Source organism: Saimiri boliviensis, chromosome 8 (genome assembly GCF_048565385.1).
Source record: "Saimiri boliviensis isolate mSaiBol1 chromosome 8, mSaiBol1.pri, whole genome shotgun sequence".
Classification (NCBI taxonomy): Eukaryota; Metazoa; Chordata; class Mammalia; order Primates; family Cebidae; genus Saimiri; species Saimiri boliviensis.
Window position 1 is genome coordinate 95,789,272 of NC_133456.1, and position 21,113 is coordinate 95,810,384.

At 42.9% G+C, this 21,113-nt stretch overlaps 1 protein-coding gene across 15 annotated transcripts in view; it reads left to right on the plus strand.

Annotated features, from left to right (window-relative positions):
* Positions 1–1,955: 1,955 nt before the first annotated feature.
* The window catches only part of ABI1 (abl interactor 1), a 128,632-nt gene continuing 109,474 nt past the window's right edge, over positions 1,956–21,113 (plus strand). For 6 of the 15 annotated variants that reach the window (XM_010341250.3, XM_039478529.2, XM_003930676.3 and 3 more), the window contains exon 1: positions 1,957–2,228. In XM_010341250.3, the coding sequence (XP_010339552.1) occupies positions 2,112–2,228 (117 nt within the window). In that variant the 5' untranslated portion in view covers positions 1,957–2,111. Of the gene's footprint in view, positions 2,229–21,113 lie in introns of all 15 variants that reach the window. The other 9 variants (XM_010341252.3, XM_003930679.3, XM_003930677.3 and 6 more) reach the window with 3 other exon arrangements.

The window sequence follows — 21,113 nt, forward strand, 5'->3', positions numbered from 1 at the left end:
TCCACCTTGGGAGCAGAGCGAGACTCGATATCCAAAAAAAAAAAAAAAAAAAAAGAAAAGGAAAAAGAAAGAAAGGAAGAAAAAAATAATAATACGTTTATTATTGTTGTATAGACTATAGCATCCTTGATGGAGCATCTGGTGGCAAGGGAAAGGTAACGCTTTTAGAAGGAAACTGAGTTTTTCCTTTTAGAGGTTGAACAGGGAAAGTAGTTCCCTGGGACCCTGCATAAGGCCCCAGTAAAGGCAATATTCAATAAATACCTGGTGCTGGCAATTTTTTGTTTGAGTGATGTTATTTGTATAGTTATTCGTATAGTATAGTGATGTTATTCTAAATGACTTTATGGAGATATATGAATATATAGATTTTACAATGATCTTTAGTTTCCTCTTTGGCTTTTGGACAACATTTTACACAGCTGATTGTATCTAAAGCATTTAATGTTCCTGTTGAAGTGAAGAGCTTGAAATATAGGGCCTTTTGAGACTCTTCCAAAGCAGTTGATAAAAACAAAACAAAGCAAAACAAAAATCCAGAAACAAAGAACGAAGAGCCAGGGTGGGTGGTGGGTCATGATTGTAATCCTAGCAGTTTGGGAGGCTGAGGCAGAGGGATTACTTGAGGCTAGGGGCTGGAGACCAGTGAGAGCAGCATAATTCGATTCCTGTCGTTACAAAAATTAAAAAGCTTAGCCCTGTGTAGTAACCCAGGCTTGTAGTCCCAGTTACTCTGGAGGATGAGGCAGGAGGATTGCTTAGGTCTGGGAGGTCTAGGCTGCAGAAAGCCATGATTGCGCCACTGCACTCCAGGCTGGGTGACAGAATGAGACTTAGTCTCACAATTTAAAAAAAAAAAAAAAGAAAAAAAAGTGAGATCCTGTCTCAAACAACTCCCCCTCTCAAAAAATCCCCAAACCACCACCACCAACAATGTGGTGCGCATCCTAGAGGAATAACGTGAACATGACTTTAAAAGTGTAGGAATATATATATATATTTCTGATGGAGTCTGTGTTACCCAGGCTGGAGTGCAGTGGCTGATCTTGGCTCACTGCAACCTCCGCCTCCCGGGTTCAAGCGATTCCCCTGCCTCAGCCTCCTGAGTAGCTGGGACTACATGTGTGTGCCGCCACGCCTGGCTAATTTTTGTATTTTAGTAGAGACGTGGTTTCACCATGTTGGCCAGGATGGTCTCAATCTCTTGACCTTGTGACCAGCCCGCCTCGGCTTCCCAAAGTGCTGGCATTACAGGTGTGAACCACCGTGCGCAGCTTATTAAAAGTGTAGGAAGATTACATGCCAAGGAGAATCAGAGAAAAGAGAATTTAGGACAGGAAAGTACTGTAAGCTACGGATGTTTATTTTAAAATTGAGTCTTTAAGGGTACAGAGTATTCGTACTCAACTTGTACCCCCAGTGTCTAGTACACTGTTTGGTACACAGCTGGAATCAAGAAATGTTTCCTAAATTTTAAATGAATTGATGAGGGGAGCTTCAGACAGTAAAGCCTGACTCGCGTTATTTCTAAAAAGGCAGAGGAAGTAAAAATCTAGTGTTCCGTACTCTGACCCTTTTTAATCGCTCTTTGAATGGATGTCCCTGATTCACTGACATTTCCTAATTAAGTTCTGCCAGTTTCACATGAAACTTGGGGAACCGATTTCATTCCCTCGGAATCACCCTTTGGCGCCACCTTCGGGAGCCGTGAGGAAACTCCGGATTCCCCCCGCCCCCCAACGCCCCCTATCGTTCCCGCGGCCTCGCTGAGTCGGTTTTCGGAGGTGTCTGAGCGCACGCGCTTCGGACCGGCCGCCTAGCCGAGGAGAGACTACAATTCCCAGAAGACAGTGCGAAAGAAAAAAAATCCCGCGGTCCGTGGGGTGGGAGAAATGAAGGCTCGCGAGAGAACGAGGTTCGGGCGGCTGCGCGAAGTGGGTGGACGGGGGCGGGAGAGAGTGAGGAGGAAGGGGAGGAGGTGCCGTCCCACAATACCAGGCGGTAGGGCGGGTAGGCGGTTTGTATCCGGGCTGTGAGGTGCTCGGAGCCTCGGCGGACCTTTCTGCCTCTGTCTCTTTAACGCGAGAGGAAGCGATGCAGAGGGGTGGAAAATGGCAGAGCTGCAGATGTTACTAGAGGAGGAGATCCCGTCTGGCAAGAGGGCGCTGATTGAGAGTTACCAGAACCTGACTCGGGTGGCTGACTACTGTGAAAACAACTACATACAGGTGAGGCGCGCTGGCGGCCGGCGGGCGCTGGTCGGGTCGAGGACCCGCCGGAGTGACCAGCCCGTTGGGCGGGGTGGGGAACTGCCCTGACCTCAGCGGCTGCCTCCACCCGAGCCCCAGCCGCAGCCCCAGCCCCAGCCCGAGCCGGGGACAGAGCGAGTGGCCGGGTTGAGGGAGTCGGGCTGCGATACAGGAAGTAGCTGTGGTGGTGGAAACCCATGGAAGGGGAGAGAGAAAATGGGCGAGGGAGCCGGGAGCCCGCCGCCGCCGCAGCCCGGCGCCCCTCTGGCGTCCGCTTCCCCGGGGGCCGGGACGCCGGGGTCGCGCGCCCCTCGGGCAGCCTCCCGTCCGCGGGGCTGGCGTCCCGGAGACCCTCCAGCCGCCGCCGCGCCGCCTCCGTGCGCCCGGAGAGGGGGTCCAGGACGGGAGAGGGGAGCGGAGAGGGCACGGAAGAGGCTGAAGCCGCAGAAGGGAGAGGACCAGCGGGGTGTGTGTTCCGTGTCGGCGGAGGGTGGGGTGGGGGCCATTATGTCAGTTTCAGCCCCCAGAGGGTGTGTCTTTTATTTATTTATTAAAAAAAAATTTTGTCATGAGTCACATTACACCGACCTCTCAGAGGAGAGGAGGAAGCGGGTGTGGGGAGTGAGGGAGGGCGTTTGAGAGAAGTTAATCTTAAAATTCCTTTAATTGAAGGTTTGTAAATGTGTCTGCTTGTCCGTTTTCAAGTCGGGTTTTTTTTTTCCTCCCCCTCTCATCGTTTTCACTTCCGCCCCACCATAATGTATTCTCAGAGGTTGTTAGGGCTGCTATCGTTAATTATCAAACACGAATTGTTCTTAACTCCTTGGAAAAACGGCTTAAATACTCTCCCTTCTCCCAAAAGTTCTTGAGCTGTAGGCTTCATAAGTAACTTAAAATAGACTGGTGTCGTCGCCAGTTGCTTATTTTCTGAGATTTCTCTTTCCAAGCTGAGTAAATGTATAGTATATGAATCCAAATACAGACACGAACAGAGGTATTTAGCTTTCGAACTACAACGTTAAAATAAATTAGAAAACTCTTGGGACTTTATCTGTGACAGATGCTTGTTCGTTTTGCTTTGGATGATTGGAAGTGAATTGTGTGTGATAGTTTGTTTTGAAGATCTTTAACTGTGTAAACTAACAGTTTGCACTAGAAACAAAGTAGCACAGTCCTTTGTATCAATATAATGCGCTTGCTTTTGGTAAGGCAAGACCAAAACATGCTTTGAAAGGTTAGAGTTATTGCCATTCACAACTACATTATTTATAGAAATGCCTCCCATGTGATTATAATTTTAAAGAACCAATGTTTCTGTATTGGCAAATGCTTTCCGTCTTTATTTTTAGAGCGAGATGCTGTTTTCAGAATATTTTGAATATTTCTAAATTTTCATGGTTGTAACATTGTATTTTCAGTAGCACTTCTTGGAGTTTATCTTCACATTTTTTTTTCAAACTTTCACTTTAGGAATTATGTTAAATAAACTTGTTGAATGCTTGCCACATCTACTGTATCACTTTGTGCAATCTTTATATTTAGGAAAAATCTTTAAAAATCTAGTAGAAATGATATAGTTTGCAAATACAGAAGTGATCTTGTAGTTTATTGATACAGGCAACTTTTGTTCTACTTAACATGAAAAGCCTTGAAATTGAGGAGAGCCTTAATTTGCTGAAAGTTTTAAAGATTTTGAAAGCTAAAAGGAGAGCACAGTAAGTTAAATTGCTCTCTTTCCGGAAAAGTTGTATCTTCTCTGTAGAAGTCAGTAAGTAAGTACTTCACACAGGGCTGGCTCCTTTTTGTTCTGCATGTTGGGAAATCTGACAAGTATATGGTGTGGTAACTATGTGTTGGCAATTGTTAGTAACTGTAAACATGTTTTAACCTGTCTGTGTACTATTTCTTTTTCGGGTAGTTGTATGCTGTAATGCTTCCCCTTCTCTTACTCCTTTCTTTTACACCTCTTGCTACTATCATTTAACTTTGAAGCACTTTATTTTATTTTATTTTTTTTTGAGACGGAGTTTCGCTCTTGTTACCCAGGCTGGAGTGCAATGGCACGATCTCGGCTCACCGCAACCTCTGCCTCCTGGGTTCAGGCAATTCTCCTGCCTCAGCCTCCTGAGTAGCTGGGATTACAGGCACGCACCACCATGCCCAGTTGATTTTTTTTGTATTTTTAGTAGAGACGGGGTTTCACCATGTTGACCAGGATGGTCTCGATCTCTCGACCTTGTGATCCACCCGCCTCGGCCTCCCAAAGTGCTGGGATTACAGGTTTGAGCCACCGCGCCCGGCCCTTTGAAGCACTTTAAAACTTCATTGCTAATATCTCTTAAGTCATGTTATTTCTCATATAATCTCTCACTTTATAAAATGTTAGTGCCGAACGGGCGCAGTGGCTCACGCCTGTAATCCTAGTGCTTTGGGAGGCTGAGGCAGACGCTACACGAGGTCAGGAGTTCAAGCCAGTCTGGCCAACATAGTGAAACCCATCTCTACTAAAAATACAAAAAATTAGCTGGGTGTGGTAGTGTGCGCTTGTAATCCCAACTACCCAGGAGGCTGAGGCAGGAGAATCGCATGAATCCGGGAGGTGGAGGTTGCAGTGAGCTGAGATCTCTCCACTCAAAAAAGAAAAAAAAAAAGAAAAAAAAAAAAAAAAGACTCCCTCTCAAAAACAAACAAAAAAAAAGTTAAAAAGTTAGTGCCATGGTGCACTAATAGAGCCACAGTCAGTGGCCCCGTTTTTGTTTTTTGGCGGGGCAGGATGGGGTATAATCCTAAATCTGACACCAGTGAGGTGTTTTGTTCATACTGGGGGGAAAAAAAAAAGAATTCACACAAAGTAATGATTATCTAAATACCTTAGTAGCCTTAATATGTTGGGCTGCATTCCAGGCCACTAGTTGCCACAGGGTCAGCCTCAGAAAGTGATGTGGAAGTTGATGTGGTAGGTGGTGCTGCTAACTTTGGTGCTAAGAATGGGGAATGGATAGTATTAGAAATATCCATTAGGGTGTCTGTTGAGATCTTTCTGTATGCTTTCTGTGACTTGATTGGGTTATTTATAACTAATACCCTTCGTAAGTATACCTCTTCTCAGTGAAAGTATACAGTTCACTTGTGTTTTGAGAATTTTGAAATAAGGTGAGTTAAGTTATTGCTTGGGTGATTTTTGTTTTGAGATTCACTTTCCATTTTGTTTTTCTGCAGTTTGAAAGTGCAGTCCAGTTTAGCTAAGGTGTTTAGCTGAGAGGCTCTTTTGGCTGCAGGCATTTAAGTCCTTGGGGAAGTTTATTAGTTTTTTGGTTCTGTTGACTTTAACTATTAGGTTGTATTATTAATAGCAAAACGTCTGAAAAGATTCTGCTATGTTCAAAAGGACAGTTTTGTTTTTTTTTTTTTCTTTTTTGACAGAGACCTGCTCTGTCACCCAGGCTGGAGTGCACTGGTGTGTGAACACCACTCACTGTGGCCTCGACCTCCTGGGCTTAAGTAGTCCTCCCACCTCAGCCTCCTATGTAGCTGGGACCACAGGTGCGTGCAAGGACGGGGTTTTGAAAGTTGCCATGGGATAAATAATATTAAAAATAAAAAGTTTTTTTTTTTTTTTTTTTTTTTGAGACAGAGTCTTTTTTTTTTTTTTTTTTTTGAGACGGAGTTTCGCTCTTGTTACTCAGGCTGGAGTGCAATGGCACGATCTCGGCTCACCGCAACCTCCACCTTCTGGGTTCAGGCAATTCTCCTGCCTCAGCCTCCTGAGTAGCTGGGATTATAGGCACGCGCCACCACGCCCAGCTAATTTTTTGTATTTTTAGTAGAGACGGGGTTTCACCATGTTGACCAGGATGGTCTCGATCTCTTGACCTCGTGATCCACCCGCCTCGGCCTCCCAAAGTGCTGGGATTACAGGCTTGAGCCACCGCGCCCGGCCGAGACAGAGTCTTGCTCTGTTACTCAGGCTGGAGTACAGTGATGCCATCATGGCTCACTGCAGCCTTGACTTCTTGGGCTCTGGAGATCCTCCCATCTCAGCTCCCCTGGTAGCTGGGACTACAGGTGCGCACCAGCACTCCTGGCTATTATGTATTTTTTGGTATAGACAGTGTTTTGCCATGTTGCCTAAGCTGGTCTCAAACTCCTGGGCCGAAGATATCCGCCTGCCTTGGCCTCCCAGTGTGCTAGTATTATTGGCATAAGCCACTGTGTCTTGCCAGAAAATGTTTTTTTTTTTTTTTTTGAAATGGAGTCTTGCTCTGTTGCCCAGACTAGAGTACAATGGTGCAATCTCAGCTCACTGCAAGCTCCACCTCCTGGGTTCAAGTTACTCTCCTGCCTCAGCCTTCCAAGTAGCTGGGATTACAGATGCATACCACCATGCCTGGCTAATTTTTTTTTTTTTTTTTTTTTGAGACGGAGTTTGGCTCTTGTTACCCAGGCTGGAGTGCAATGGCGCGATCTCGGCTCACCGCAACCTCCGCCTCCTGGGTTCAGGCAATTCTCCTGCCTCAGCCTCCTGAGTAGCTTGGATTACAGGCATGTGCCACCATGCCCAGCTACTTTTTTGTATTTTTAGTAGAGACGGGGTTTCACTATGTTGACCAGGATGGTCTCGATCTCTTGACCTTGTGATCCACCTGCCTCGGCCTCCCAAAGTGCTGGGATTACAGGCTTGAGCCACCGCGCCCAGCCAGTTTTTTAAGTTTTTAGTAGAGACAGGGTTTCACCATGTTGGCCAGGCTGGTCTAGAACTTCTGACCTCAGATGATCTGCCCATCTCGGTCTCCCAAAGTGCTGGGATTACGGGCATGAACCACCATGTCTGGCTGAAAGTGTTTTCATATAGTCATTTATGTAGACATGTAGAAAAGTCTTTTCCATCTTTGTTTAATATGACCAGATTGAATTTTTCATGCAAAGGACAGTGCTTAACTTGGACACACATGTTTATCTAGCCAGTTCTCTGTACTCTACCTTAGAGTTAGTTCATACTGCCTTTGTTATGGGCACTGTTTTGGGAAATAGGAAGGGAAGCTGAGTGAAAAGGAGTAGAAACTGCTTAAGAAAGGTTTCTCAGGATGCAGATTGGTGGGTTGGGTAAGGACAGAAAAGTCTTCCATACAGCCCTAACTTTAAAATTTAATTTAATTTTTCTGCCTGGAACTCTACCAAGAGCTTACGTTTGGGTTATTAATTATGTTCTAAAGTCTGGGAGTATGAAGGGAATATCATCCCAGTTTGTTACTGTGAGCTACCCACTTCAGCTTGCTTGCTTTCTCCTGTGACGTTTGCTTCGTTAGCACATTTGATCTGGGAAGGCGGGTAATTTTTGAGCAGGATCCCTTTGGAGTCGCTAAAAGGTAACATTTCTGATACTGAAAACTTTATGCCAGTTTACAAACGGTGTCGCTTGCTTTTTCGGAGTAACAGATGAACAGTTAGAGATTCAGAGGTATTCAATACTCAACCTAAATTTCAGTAGCTTGTATGAGGTGGTGCCTGGAATCAAACCCAGGATTTTTCTATTGGCAGTTAGGACTTGCTTCTCACTCTGGGAGACTCCATGGGTTGTGCTCTTTTGGTATCATACTGTTACACATGAATGAATCTGGAACTCAGGAATACCGTGGAATAAACAAAATAGGCTGGAATTGGGCAAGTCTAGGAACCTAACAACTCTTTACCATTGCTCCGAAGTTGGAAATGTAAGAAGAGATATGTTTGTAATTGAGGGACTTGCCTGCATCACCAAGATGGTAGCTTTGGCACTTGAGGTGTTCAACTACAGGTTGAGTATCCTTTATTCAAAATGCTTGGGACCAGAAGTGTTTCAGATTGCAGATTTTTTTTTTTTTGAATTTTGGAATGTTTGCATTATATACTTACTGGTTGAGCCCCCTAATCTGATAATTTGAAATCCAGAATAGTCTAACAAGTATTTTTTTTTTTTTTTTTTTTTTTTTTTTTAGTGTCATGTTGATGTTCAGAAAGTTTTGGATTTTGGATTTCCAGATTAGGCATACTGAACCTGTATAGAAATTACAGGCTAGTTTTTCACTGAGTTCCCTGGATCCTTTTTCTTGCCTGTTTTTTGTTTTTGTTTTTTTTCTTTCTATTCTTATTCTGTGTTACAATTGTGCTAAGAAAGTGTGGAGAAGAATTTGTAGAGATTAACAAAAAATGTCTTGAAATGTTCTGGGTAGATCTGATTTCTATACACACCAGATTTGGGGAAGAACAGTAAAAGTGATTGAGGAGATTAGGATAGACTGGAATGGTTAGAATTCTTAGATTGCACTTTGAAGTTTGAGTAAAACAGTGGCTAGCAAAGGTAGAGAGATAGATTGGAAATATAAATGTATTTAACAGATGGTTACATACTTTTATGGAAGATCCTCAGTTAATTGTTAAGTTGACACATACTGTGTCATTAAATGTTTTTTTATGCTGTCGTGTCAAGTATGATATAGGGCTAAGTAGAGCTGGATCTGACCTAGCGTATCTTTTTTTTTCCTTTCTTCCATTTTTTTTTTTTTCACACCAAGTATGTGAACCCAGTCCATATCAGTCCATATCATGTATATCAGTCCATATAACACATATCAGTTCTTGCTAATACTCTCAAGGTGAATACTGAATATTTTTAGGGCTATGGAATACTTAAAAAATTTGTATTAAAACTAATATCTTCTCCTTTTTCTTTTGTAGCTTTGATACTAATAACTCTATTACTTTACTTACTAATAGCTTTATTACGTCTGTCTAGTCCTGGTCTATTTAGAATCTCAGTTTTAGCATGCTGCTGTCTTTTGGAGAGTTTTCTTAGAAAATTGTTGAACTAATCCCTTAGGATACTTTGGAATTTTTCTTATGTGCTTCTGCTTTGCCAGTTGATTCTGATAGCTGAAGAATGCTAACAGTCCTTGTGGAAAGGAGATATTTAGGCAATTAGGGATCTGCTATGTGGTGATTTACACTAACCGTATTTATATTCAGTGAAATTATGTGCTAAGAAATAAACACTAAAAGATTATGTAGATGTGAATCTGTAAAATCTGTGAAAATAGGCTTGGCATGAAAAGTAAGGTAAAAATGATGTAATGCTCATTTTGAAGCATTTAAGAAGTTTTGATTGGGAGGCTGTTTGTTTTTCCTAATATCATCTTGTGTTGATTGTAATATTTATTGAAATTATGGTTAGATTGTAGAAGAAATCATAGTCAAACCCCAGAACTACAAACTTTGTAGATCTTAATATTGAATAAGACATCATGTTATTAATAAGGGATTTTTAAAACGGACATAATTGAGAAGACAATAGGAAAATAGCAATTATTGGATTTTGTTTTTAAAGGAAATAGTTGATTTAATCATTTTAACAGTAAACATCCATCCCTTAGATTGGACACTTGAAATTTGACTACTGTGTGTCAACCCAAGTAAGTACTTTTAACTTTGGATCTACTAATTTTCTCTATTTACAAAATAAATCTTTCTTTCTTTCTTTTTTCGAGATGGCATTTCGCTCTTGTTGTCCAGGCTGGAGTGCAGTGGCACTAGTTTCAAGCAATTCTGCCACAGCCTTCTGAGTAGCTGGAATTACAGACATGAGCCACCATGCCCAGCTAAGTTTTTGTATTTTTTGTAGAGATGGGGTTTCACCATGTTGACCAGGATGGTCTCGATCTCTTCACCTCGTGATCCACCTGCCTCGGCCTCCCAAAGTGCTGGGATTACAGGCTTGAGCCACCGCGCCCGGCTTTTTTTTTTTTTTTTTTTTTTTTTTGAGGCGGTGTTTCGCTCTTGTTACCCAGGCTGGAGTGCAATGGTGCGATCTCGGCTCACCGCAACCTCCGCCTCCTGGGTTCAGGCAATTCTCCTGTCTCAGCCTCCTGAGTAGCTGGGATTACAGGCATGCACCACCATGCCCAGCTAACTTTTTGTATTTTTAGTAGAGACGAGGTTTCACCTTGCTGACCAGGATGGTCTTGATCTCTTGACCTCGTGATCCACCCGCCTCGGCCTCCCAAAGTGCTGGAATTACAGGCTTGAGCCACCGCGCCCTGCCGACCAGGATGGTCTTGATCTCTTGACCTCGTGATCCACCCGCCTCGGCCTCCCAAAGTGCTGGGATTACAGGCTTGAGCCACCGCGCCCGGCCCAAGACCTATAATTTCTTACCACTGCATCTCTAAACCTGCTGGCATCCTTGCTCACTTTATTCTACTTCCTTTTTATAATGGAGGAGAGCTAAAGTCTTCCTCCTAGCTAAAGTCCTAACTCTGGCTCACATCATCTCCTGCCTTTTCAGAAACCTTATGCTCCTGATATCTTTTTTTTTTTTTTTTGAGACAGAGTTTTGCTCTTGTTACGCAGGCTGGAGTGCAATGGCGCGATCTCGGCTCACCACAACCGCTGCCTCCTGGGTTCAGGCAATTCTCCTGTTTCAGCCTCCCGAGTAGCTGGGATTACAGGCACGCACCACCATGCCCAGCTAATTTTTTGTATTTTTAGTAGAGACGGGGTTTCACCATCTTGACCAGGTTGGTCTCGATCTCTTGACCTCGTGATCCATCCGCCTCGGCCTTCCAAAGTGTTGGGATTACAGGCGTGAACCACCGCGCCCTGCCTGCTCCTGATATCTTTGTACTTCCTCTCCTTACTGAATTTGTGCTTTCAGAATTGAAACATTTCAGATCTCTCTCATACTTGAAAACTCTTTTGACTTCATATACCTATCTAGTAACTGACCTATCTTTCCTTTATGGTTTAACTAGTTTTATTACACTATTGTCAGCTAGCTGCAGTGGCTTAAGTCTGTAATCCTAGTTACTTGGGAGGCTGAGGCAGGAGGATTGCTTGAGCCCAGGAGTTTGAGACCAGCTTGGGTAACAAAGCAAGACCCTGTTTAAAAAAAAAATTAACTTAGTCCCAGCTACTTGGCAGGCTGAGGTGGGAGGATCACTTGAGCCCAGGAGTTTGAGGCTACAGTGAGCTATGATCGCACCACTGCACTCCAGCCTGGGCAACAGTGAAACCCTGTCTTCTAAAATAAAAACAGAACCAAGTGTCTTTCTCCATCCCTCCCTTTGCATTCACTCTTTAACCTGCTCTATTTCCACGGCTTGCTGAATGCTAATAACTTCCATTCTTTCAGGTTTTAGTTCTCATCATGCTTGTTTTCTCTGCATCATTTTGCGTGGTTGATATTTCCTACTTTTTTGAGAAGTTAATCCCTTGGCTTCTGTGATACCTTTCTTTCATGCTTTTCCTGTTACTCTCTGGCCCATTATACTCTTTTACTATTAAGTATTAAAGTGGCTTTGTATGGGCTCTCTTCTGTTCATCTTACCTCAAGCTGTTTTATTTATTCCCATCTAAATCTCCAGATTAGATCTTCCTTCTGTTGAGGTTTAGATTCATATGTCTAATAACCCACTTGACCCCTCTGCTTGTTTGAATCACAGGTGCCTCAGACATAAGATGTTAGGAACTGAACTCATCACCTTCCCTTAAACCTATTACTACTAACCACTCACTAAAAACCTGGGCCTGGGCCTCATTCTTTTTTTTTTTTTTTTTTTTTTTTGAGATGGAGTCTCACTTTTGTTGCCCAGGCTGGAGTGCAATGGCATGGTCTTGGCTCTCTGCAACCTCCACCTCTCAGATGTAAGCAATTCTCCTGCCTCAGCCTCCCAAGTAGCTGGGACTACAGGCGCATACCACTGCACTCGGCTACTTTGGTATTTTTAGTAGAGACGGGGTTTCATCATGGTAGTCAGGGTGGTCTTGAACTCCTGGCCTTGTGATCCACCCACCCCGGCCTCCCAAAGTGCTGAGATGACAGGAGTGAGCCACCGCGCCTGCCCAGCTCTTCAGCTTTTCTATTTCTACTTTACCATCACATTGCAAAGCATTACCTATTGCTTGGACAACTTCTATAGCTCCCTAACTTGTTCTTTTCTTTTGAAAAGAGTCTTGCTCTGTTGCCCACTCTGGAGTGCGGTGGCCCAATCTCTGTTCACTGCAACCTTTGCCTCCTGGGTTTAAGTAATTCTCCTGCCTCAGCCTCCCGAGATGGGACCACCAGCATGTGCCACCACATCTGGCTAATTTTCTTTCTTTCTTTTTTTTTTTAAAGACTCAGTCTCGCTCTTGTCTGACAGGCTGGAGTGCAATGGTGCGATCTCAGCTCACTGCAACCTTCGCCTCCCAGGTTTGAGTTAATGCCCTGCCTCAGCCTCTGGAATAGCTGAGATTACAGGTGCCTGCCACCATGCCCGGCTAATGTTTGTATTTTTAGTAGAGACAGGGTTTCACCATGTTGGCCAGGCTGGTCTTGAACTTCTCACCTCAGGTGATCCACCTGCCTCTGCCTCCCAGAGTCCTGGGATTACAAGTGTTAGCTACTGTGCCCAGCCTAATATTTATATTTATGTAGAGACAGGGTTTTGCCATGTTGCCCAGGTAGGCCTCTTAACTCCTGACCTCAGGTGATCTGCCTGCCTCAGCCTCCCAAAGTGCTGGGATTACAGGTGTGAGCCACCACGCTTGGCTTCCTAACTGTTCTTTGCATTACCTTATGTCTCCAGCTAGATTTTTGGAAATGGTGTAATGACCATGGGGATTTTTGACTGAGGTGAAGTAAAAATGGAAGAAAAGAAAAAAATGTTGGAGTTAAGGAAGTCAGTTGACTGAGAGGCAAATGTTTGGGGTAGGTTATCTGAGTGAATGTCGACGCTGTCAAGAATAATGATAGGAGTAGTGGTCAGTTAGTAAGCAAGATGCTAGAGTCCTTAGGAAGGACTGATACGGATATTAGTAGCTGACAGTAAAAGGGAGGTTACTTCCTGAGAGACAGAAGTCTTCCCTGTCCCACCAGGTCAGTTTATATCCTGTTAAATGCTTCTGTAGAATCCTATATATTTTCTCCATAGCACTTTTTTTTTTTTTTTTTGAGATGGAGTCTCAATCTGTCTCGCAAGCTGGAGTGCAGTGGTGTGATCTCCGCTCACCGCAGCCTCCGCCTCCTGGGTTCAAGCAAGTCTCCTGCCTCAACCTCCTGAGTAGCTGGGATTACAGGCATGTGTCACCCCGCCCAGCTAATGTTTGTAATTTTAGTAGAGATGAGAGTTTCACCATGTTGGCCAGGATGGTCTTGATCTCTTGACTTCGTTATCCGCCCACTTCGCCTCCCAAAGTGCTGGGATTACCGCGCCCGGCCCTCTGCGGCACAGGTTACACTTGTTTGACACTTATTTGATGCAGGTCCCCAATAAAGCAGGACCAGGTTTGTCTTGTTTATTTCCATATTGCCAGTGCCTGCTCAAAGCCTGGCACATAAGCTGTTAACAATTTACATGATCCGTACAAGGAGTCTGGAGGTTTGGTCCTAGGCTTCATTCTATCATGAATTAGTTTTATTTTAACCAGCCTTTAGCTTTATTTGTATTCTATAAAAGGATGAGTTTGAACTAGATTATATCCAAAGTGACAATTCTGATGGTTTTTAGTAGAGTTTGTTTCCGTGACTTCCAGGCTTACAATTCTGATGTGTTTCATTAGAATTTGTTTCATCAATTTCTTCTAAAAAAAAAAAAATCTCCAATTTAGTTATACCTGTTCTTTCTATTTTGTTGTTAGCATTACATTTAAATGTTTACTTTATTGTAATTAAGATACCAAGACACCGAATAATTAAGTTGTTCAGGAAATGATTTAATTCAAATTGTTCATGTACTGAATTCTTTTAAACATTCTTAAATCTTTTTATTAGAGTCAATTTAAAAAAATCTTACTGAAGAAAGGAAATATAGGCAAGGAGGTGTTAAATTAGAATATCTTTGTCTTTATCTCTTGAGCAATTTTCTACAATATTATATAGATCATGTGTACCCAAACTTATGGTCTCAGTACCTCTTTATACTCTTAGCAAATTATTGAAGACCCCAGATAACATTTTTGTTTGTTTTTTGAGAGGGAGTCTCACTTTGTTGTCCAGGCTAGAGTGCAGTGGTGAGGTCTCGGCTCACTGGAACTTCTACTTCCTGGGCTCCAGTGATTTTTCTGCCTTAGCCTTCCAAGTAGTTGAGATTATAGGCAAATGCCACCACGCCCGGCTAGTTTTTGTATTTTTAGTAGAGATGGGGTTTCACCATATTGGCCAGGCTGGTCTCACACTCTTAACCTCAAGTGTTCCACCTGCCTTGGAGTCCCCACGTGCTGGGATTACAGGTGTGAGCCACTGTGCCTGAGAACTTTTTTTTAGGTGGGTTCTATCAGCATTTACTGTACTAAAACTATAACTGAGAAGTTTAAAACATTTATTAATTCATTTAAAGTGACATGTAATGGGTTTGTTATTAACATAAATAATATATTTTATGAAAAACGTAACCATAGTTTTCCAAACAAAAATGTTTAGGGCAAGAATAGCATTATTTTACATTATTCCACATCTCAGTGAAAAATAGATGACAGCAAAATTCTTATATCTGCTTCTGCAGTTAATCTGTTCATTTTGTTTTGGTTAAAGTATATGAAGGAAACCTGTCCTCACTCGGTTATATAGTTGGAAAAAGGGGGACTATTATAATAGGCTTTGCACATAATTGTGGATAATTTTCTTTGATATTACAAGAACACTTGGCAGATGGTAGTTTCTTTTTTTTTTTTTGAGACGGAGTTTCGCTTTTGTTACCCAGGCTGGAGTGCAATGGCACGATCTCGGCTCACTGCAACCTCCGCCTCCTGGGTTCAGGCAATTCTCCTGCCTCAGCCTCCTGAGTAGCTGGGATTATAGGCACGCGCCACCATGCCCAGCTAATTTTTTGTATTTTTAGTAGAGACGGGGTTTCACCATGTTGACCAGAATGGTCTCGATCTCTTGACCTCGTGATCCACCCGCCTCGGCCTCCCAAAGTGCTGGGATTACAGGCTTGAGCCACCGCGCCCGGCCCTTTTTTTTTTTTTTTTTTTTGAGACGGAGTTTCGCTCTTGTTACCCAGGCTGGAGTGCAATGGCGCGATCTCGGCTCACCGCAACCTCCGTCTCCTGGGTTCAGGCAATTCTCCTGCCTCAGCCTCCTGAGTAGCTGGGATTATAGGCACGCGCCACCATGCCCAGCTAATTTTTTTGTATTTTTAGTAGAGACGGGGTTTCACTATGTTGACCAGGATGATCTCGATCTCTTGACCTCGTGATCCACCCGCCTCGGCCTCCCAAAGTGCTGGGATTACAGGCTTGAGCCACCGCGCCCGGCAAATGGTAGTTTCTTAAAGGTTAGTTACAGTGTGGACTCTGAAACCACATCAGTAAACATTTTGTACTTCATTACATTAAAATACATTGCATAGACTATTTGGAAAATATTTTTCACTGAGTTATGCAGACCTTCTGAATGCTGACACATTTCATCATATAATGTGAAAAAAAATCGCAATCACTAATTTTAACACAGATCCTACTAGAAGGATTTTCAAGTATTGAAAAGCTTTGAAGGTCACATTGATGGATTCAAGTTTTCCAAATTCCAGTTTTTGCTTGAAAGCTGGAATTTTATTATTGGCAACAAATATTGCCAGTTATTTTCCTTGAAGTGTTAGGCTCACTTTATTCAGTTTCAGGAAAATGTCTGCCAAATGCTCAAGTCTAAACAATCTTAGTTTGTCTATCAGTTGTTTTTGAAGTGATAATGGTGTTCTATGAAGAATTGGCTTATTCAGCTTGCAAATAAACTGCACGAGTACTTTTTCCTAACAGCAGCCATCATATTTAATATGTAGCAGAAGCACTGTATGTATACTTCCATTTTGTCACACACAATATTAAAAAACATTTTCTGGGCCGGGCGCGGTGGCTCAAGCCTGTAATCCCAGCACTTTGGGAGGCCGAGGCGGGTGGATCACGAGGTCAAGAGATCGAGACCATCCCGGTCAACATGGTGAAACCCCGTCTCTACTAAAAATACAAAAAAAAATTGGTGGGCATGGTGGCGCGTGCCTGTAATCCCAGCTTCTCAGGAGGCTGAGGCAGGAGAATTGCCTGAACCCAGGAGGCGGAGGTTGTGGTGAGCCGAGATCGCGCCATTGCACTCCAGCCTGGGTAACAAGAGCGAAACTCCGTCTCAAAAAAAAAAAAAAAAAAAAAAATACATTTTCTGAAGGCTCACTATTTAATATAAGTAATTAATTTTCCTGCTTTGTCAAGAACATTTTAAAGTGAAACTGGCCATTTTTTGGAGACAGAGTCTCATTCTTTTGCCCATGCTGGAGCGCAGTGGTGTGATCTCGGCTCACTGTAACCTCCACCTCCTGGGTTCAAGCAATTCTCTTGCCTCAGCTTCCTGAGTAGCTGGCATTGCAGGTGCCTGCCACCTTGCTTCTGATTTTTGTGTTTTTAGTGGAGATGGGGTTTCACCGTGCTGGCCAGGCTGGTCTTGAACTCCTGACTTCAGGTGATCGATTAGGCAATCCACCCGCCTCGGCCTCCCAAAATGCTGGGATTACAGGCATGAGCCACTGCGCCCAGCCTGAAACTGGCTTTTTTAAACCTCTTTTTCTTTTTTTTCCTGTGGGTAGTTGGCAGTGAAGAACACAGTGACTACTAGTGTAGTTGGTGACATTGCCTTGATTCCCTAAGAGGCTGTTGTAGTTTTACTCACCTTTGTTTTTGTACCATCAATTCAAATGTCAACTCAGGAAAGAAGGAAAATAACGGTAGTATTAAAAAAATAATTTTGACCTCGTGGACCCCCTTAAAAGGTCTTAGGAATCCTCAGGGATCTGCCAAGCACACTAGAAAACATTTGAGATAGATGATTAGTTCAGTAGACTTGATACCTTCCTTTTGTGGTACTGAGAGTCTGAATTTTAAATATGGTTGTAATACTACTATGTATAACGAACACCCCTGACTAATATACTTACCATTAAAATAAAAATGTAAAGTTTCCTATGTAGAAAGTGTTAGCCGGGTGCAGTGGTTTACGTGTGTAATCCCAGTACTTTGGGAAGCTAAGGTGGGTGGATCACCTGAGGTCAGGAGTTTGAGACCAGCCTGGCCAACATGGTGAAACCCATCTCTACTAAAAATACAAAAATTAGCTGGTTGCGGTGGCGGGTGTCTGTAGTCCCAGCTACTCAGGTGGCTGAGACAGGAGAATCATTGGAACCTTGGACACGGTGGTTGCAGTGAGCCGAGATTGTGTCATTGCTCTCCAGCCTGAGTGACAGAGCGAGACTCTATCTCAAAAAAAAAAAAAAAAAAAAAGTCTCTTATGATATTGCATACTATGCTAACTATTTTGGTTAGTTTTTAATATTTTGGTCTTATTGCTTTGTACAGTTCACTTCTCACTAGCACAGATTTTGAAACTGATTTGCTGTTAAAAGTTTCATTCATCTGTTATCTCCAAATTTCACCCATACCAAAAATTTAGTTATTTGTTTATATGAATTTATTTGATTCATAGGCAGTTGTTAAAATTAAATGATTTTTAGGAAGGAGTGAGAAATAACTAATTTTGATTTTAAAATGATATAGTAATCATTCATTTCTAATTTGAATATGTTTCAAATAAGATGTGAAGAAATCTCTTGTTATTAACTATGGCACATATCTTTTTGGTACTAATATATTTACATCATCATCATCTTTTTTTTTTTTTTGAGACCGGGTCTCATTGTCACCCAGCTTCTGGAGTGTAGTGGCATGATCACTGTTCACTGCAACCTTGAAATCCTGGGCTCAGGTCATCCTCCCACTTCAGCCTCTTGAGTAGCTGGAATTACAGGTGGGCCACCCAAGCTAATTTTTTGGATTTTTTTTTTTGTAGAGACAGAGTTTTGCCATCTTGCACAGTCTGGTCTCAAACTCCTGAGCTTAAGTGATCCTCCTGCCTCAGCCTCCTGAAGTGTTGAGATTACAGGTGTGAGCCGCGGGGCCTAGCCCAACATCTTAAAAAGTAAGAATAACCCAACTGAAGTGGGAGAAAAGGATAAAAATTGGAGGGTACACTTTTTGTTTTTTGTTTTGTTTTGTTTTGTTTTTTTGAGACGGAGTTTCGCTCTTGTTACCCAGGCTGGAGTGCAATGGCACGATCTCGGCTCACCGCAGCCTCCGCCTCCTAGGTTCAGGCAATTCTCCTGCCTCAGCCTCCTGAGTAGCTGGGATTACAGGCACGCGCCACCACGCCCAGCTAGTTTTTTTGTATTTTTAGTAGAGACGGGGTTTCACCATGTTGACCAGGATGGTCTCGATCTCTCGACCTCGTGATCCACCCGCCTCAGCCTCCCAAAGTGCTGGGATTACAGGCTTGAGCCACCGCGCCTGGCCACTTTTTGTTTTAGTTGTTTCTCTGGCATATCCCCCTCTTTATTACATATATTTAATGTTTTCCATGAACAAAAGGCTTTGCAGTTATGCTTTTCTCTTTTAAATCATACCTGTTTTAAAAGGTTTTAGAAGCCTATTTTTTTTTTCAGTTCCATTTTCCCTTAAAATTAATATTCAAATTTTGCTCCTTTTTTTTAAAGACAGGGTCTCTCTCTGTTGCCCAGGCTGGAGTGCAGTGGTGCGTTCTCAGCTTACTGCAGCTTCTACTTCCTGGGCTCAAGCAGTCCTCCCACCTCAGCTTCCCAAGCAGCTGGGACTACAGGTGTGTGCCACTACACCTGGCTAATTTTTGTATTTGTTTTGGTAAGGACAGGGTTTCGCCACATTACGTGCAGGCTGGTCTTGAACTCTTGGACTCAAGGGACCTGCCCACCTTGACTTTCCAAAGAGTTAAGTTTACCAGCGTGAGCCAGTGTGCTTGATTTTCAGTTTGCTTTGAATAGTGGGAAGACAAACTGGTGATACTCTTATTCTTTTAGAATAATCAGTTAATACCATAAAGATCTCAAAGAAAACTGGCAAAATTTTATAGGCTCCCAAGTTGGAACCACAGGAGTTCCAAAAGCAGTGCACACAGTAAAATGAAATACATGTTTAAATGTATGTATCATGCGTCTTAGTATGAAGGAATATATTAGTTTGTTAAATATTCAGTTATTCTGCAGCTTTTTACATGTATTTTACGTCAGACTGTTTTGTCAATCAAATACAGTTTCTAAAGTGATTTGTAGTTGACCTTCTCATTAATCAAATAACTCAAACAATAATAAATTACATCTAGGGAAGGTACATGTTGGCAGCAAAGTATATGTTAGGTGCTTCCAGCTAGCTTGGTGTATCATAGAAGTAATGTTGGAGTTGAGATCTGAAAAGTGAATTATGTTAACCAAGAACATATTGGGAAAGGGAAAACAGTGTCTGGGGGTGGGCAGCATGTGTACAGGCTCAAAGGTAAGTGAAGGCAGAGTCATTTTGAACAAGTTACACACTTGTGTACTTCAGAGTAGAGTAAACAGAGTCATCTGTGAAGTGATAGGTAGATACCAATAAGGATTTTGGTCTTTTTTTTTTCTGAGACTGATGAGAAGGCATTTAAAGTTTTTTTTTTTTTTTTTTTGAGACGAGAGTCTGACTCTGTTGCCCAGGCTGCAGTGCAGTGATGCGATCTCAGCTCCCTGCAACCTCCGCCTCCTGAGTTCAAGCAGTTCTCTGCCTCAGCCTCCTGAGTAGTTGGGTTTACAGGCGCCTGCCACCACACCTGGCTAATTTTTGTATTTTTAGTAGAGCTGGACTTTCACCATTTTGGCCAGGCTGGTCTTGAACTCCTGACCTTGTGATCTACCCTCCTTGGCTTCCCAACATGCTGGGATTATAGGCATGAACCACCATGCCTAGCCATTGAAAGTTTTAAGCTGGGCTGGGCGCGGTGGCTCATGCCTGTAATCCCAGCACTTTGGGAGGCCAAGGTGGGGCAATCACTTGAGGTCAGAAGTTTGAGACCAGCCTGGCCAAGATGGTGAAACCTGTCTCTACTAAAAATACAAAAATTAGCCAGGCGTGGTGGTACTTGCTTGTAGTCCCAGCTACTCAGGAGGCTGAGGCAGGAGAATCACTTCATTCCAGGAGGTGTAGGTTGCGGTGACCTGAAATCGAACCATTGCACTCCAGCCTGGGCAACACAGCCAGACTCCGTCTCAAGAAAAAAAGAAAAGAAAAGAAAAATAAAGTTTTAAGCAATGGGGTGATATCATTTTTACTTTTTATGAAGGTAACTCTTTAGAGTGGAGAACAGATTGAAAGGAGGATCGAGTACAGATTGGAAGGAGCTCAGAACATATTGGAAGGAGGCTAGTCTGGAGGTAATGGTAGCAAGTGGTAGTGGTTTTTCTAAAATCTTTTTTTTTTTTTTTTTTTTTTTTGAGACAGAGTCTTGCTTTTGTCACCCAGGCTATAGTGCAGTGGTGCAATGTCAGCTTACTGCAGCCTCTGCCTTCCGGGTTCAGGCAAGTATCCCTGTCTTAACCACAGTAGGTGGGATTACAGGTCTGGCTAAATTTTGTATTTTTAGTAGAGACAGGATTTCACGATGTTGGCCAGATTGTTTTTGAACATCTGACCTCAGGTGATCTGCCTGCTTCAGCCTTCCAAAGTGCTGGGATTACAGGCTTGAGCCACCATGCCTGGCTGTGTTTTCTAAAATCTTTGGTGCCTGAGCTCATCATGGTAGGCTGTGACTCTATTATTTTTCTTTTCTAAAAAGAGGAGTGTTTGCGGCTATTGGGATTTGTTGAACTGAAATAGAGAAAGATTCATTCAACGAATAGTTAATTGCCTACTCTGTGGAATACTGTCTGCTAGGTATTATGTGGTATGATGTCTATATTATTATTATTATCATTATTACTTTGAGATGCAGTTTTCGTCTTGTTGCCCAGGCTGGAGTACAGTGGTGTGATCTTGGCT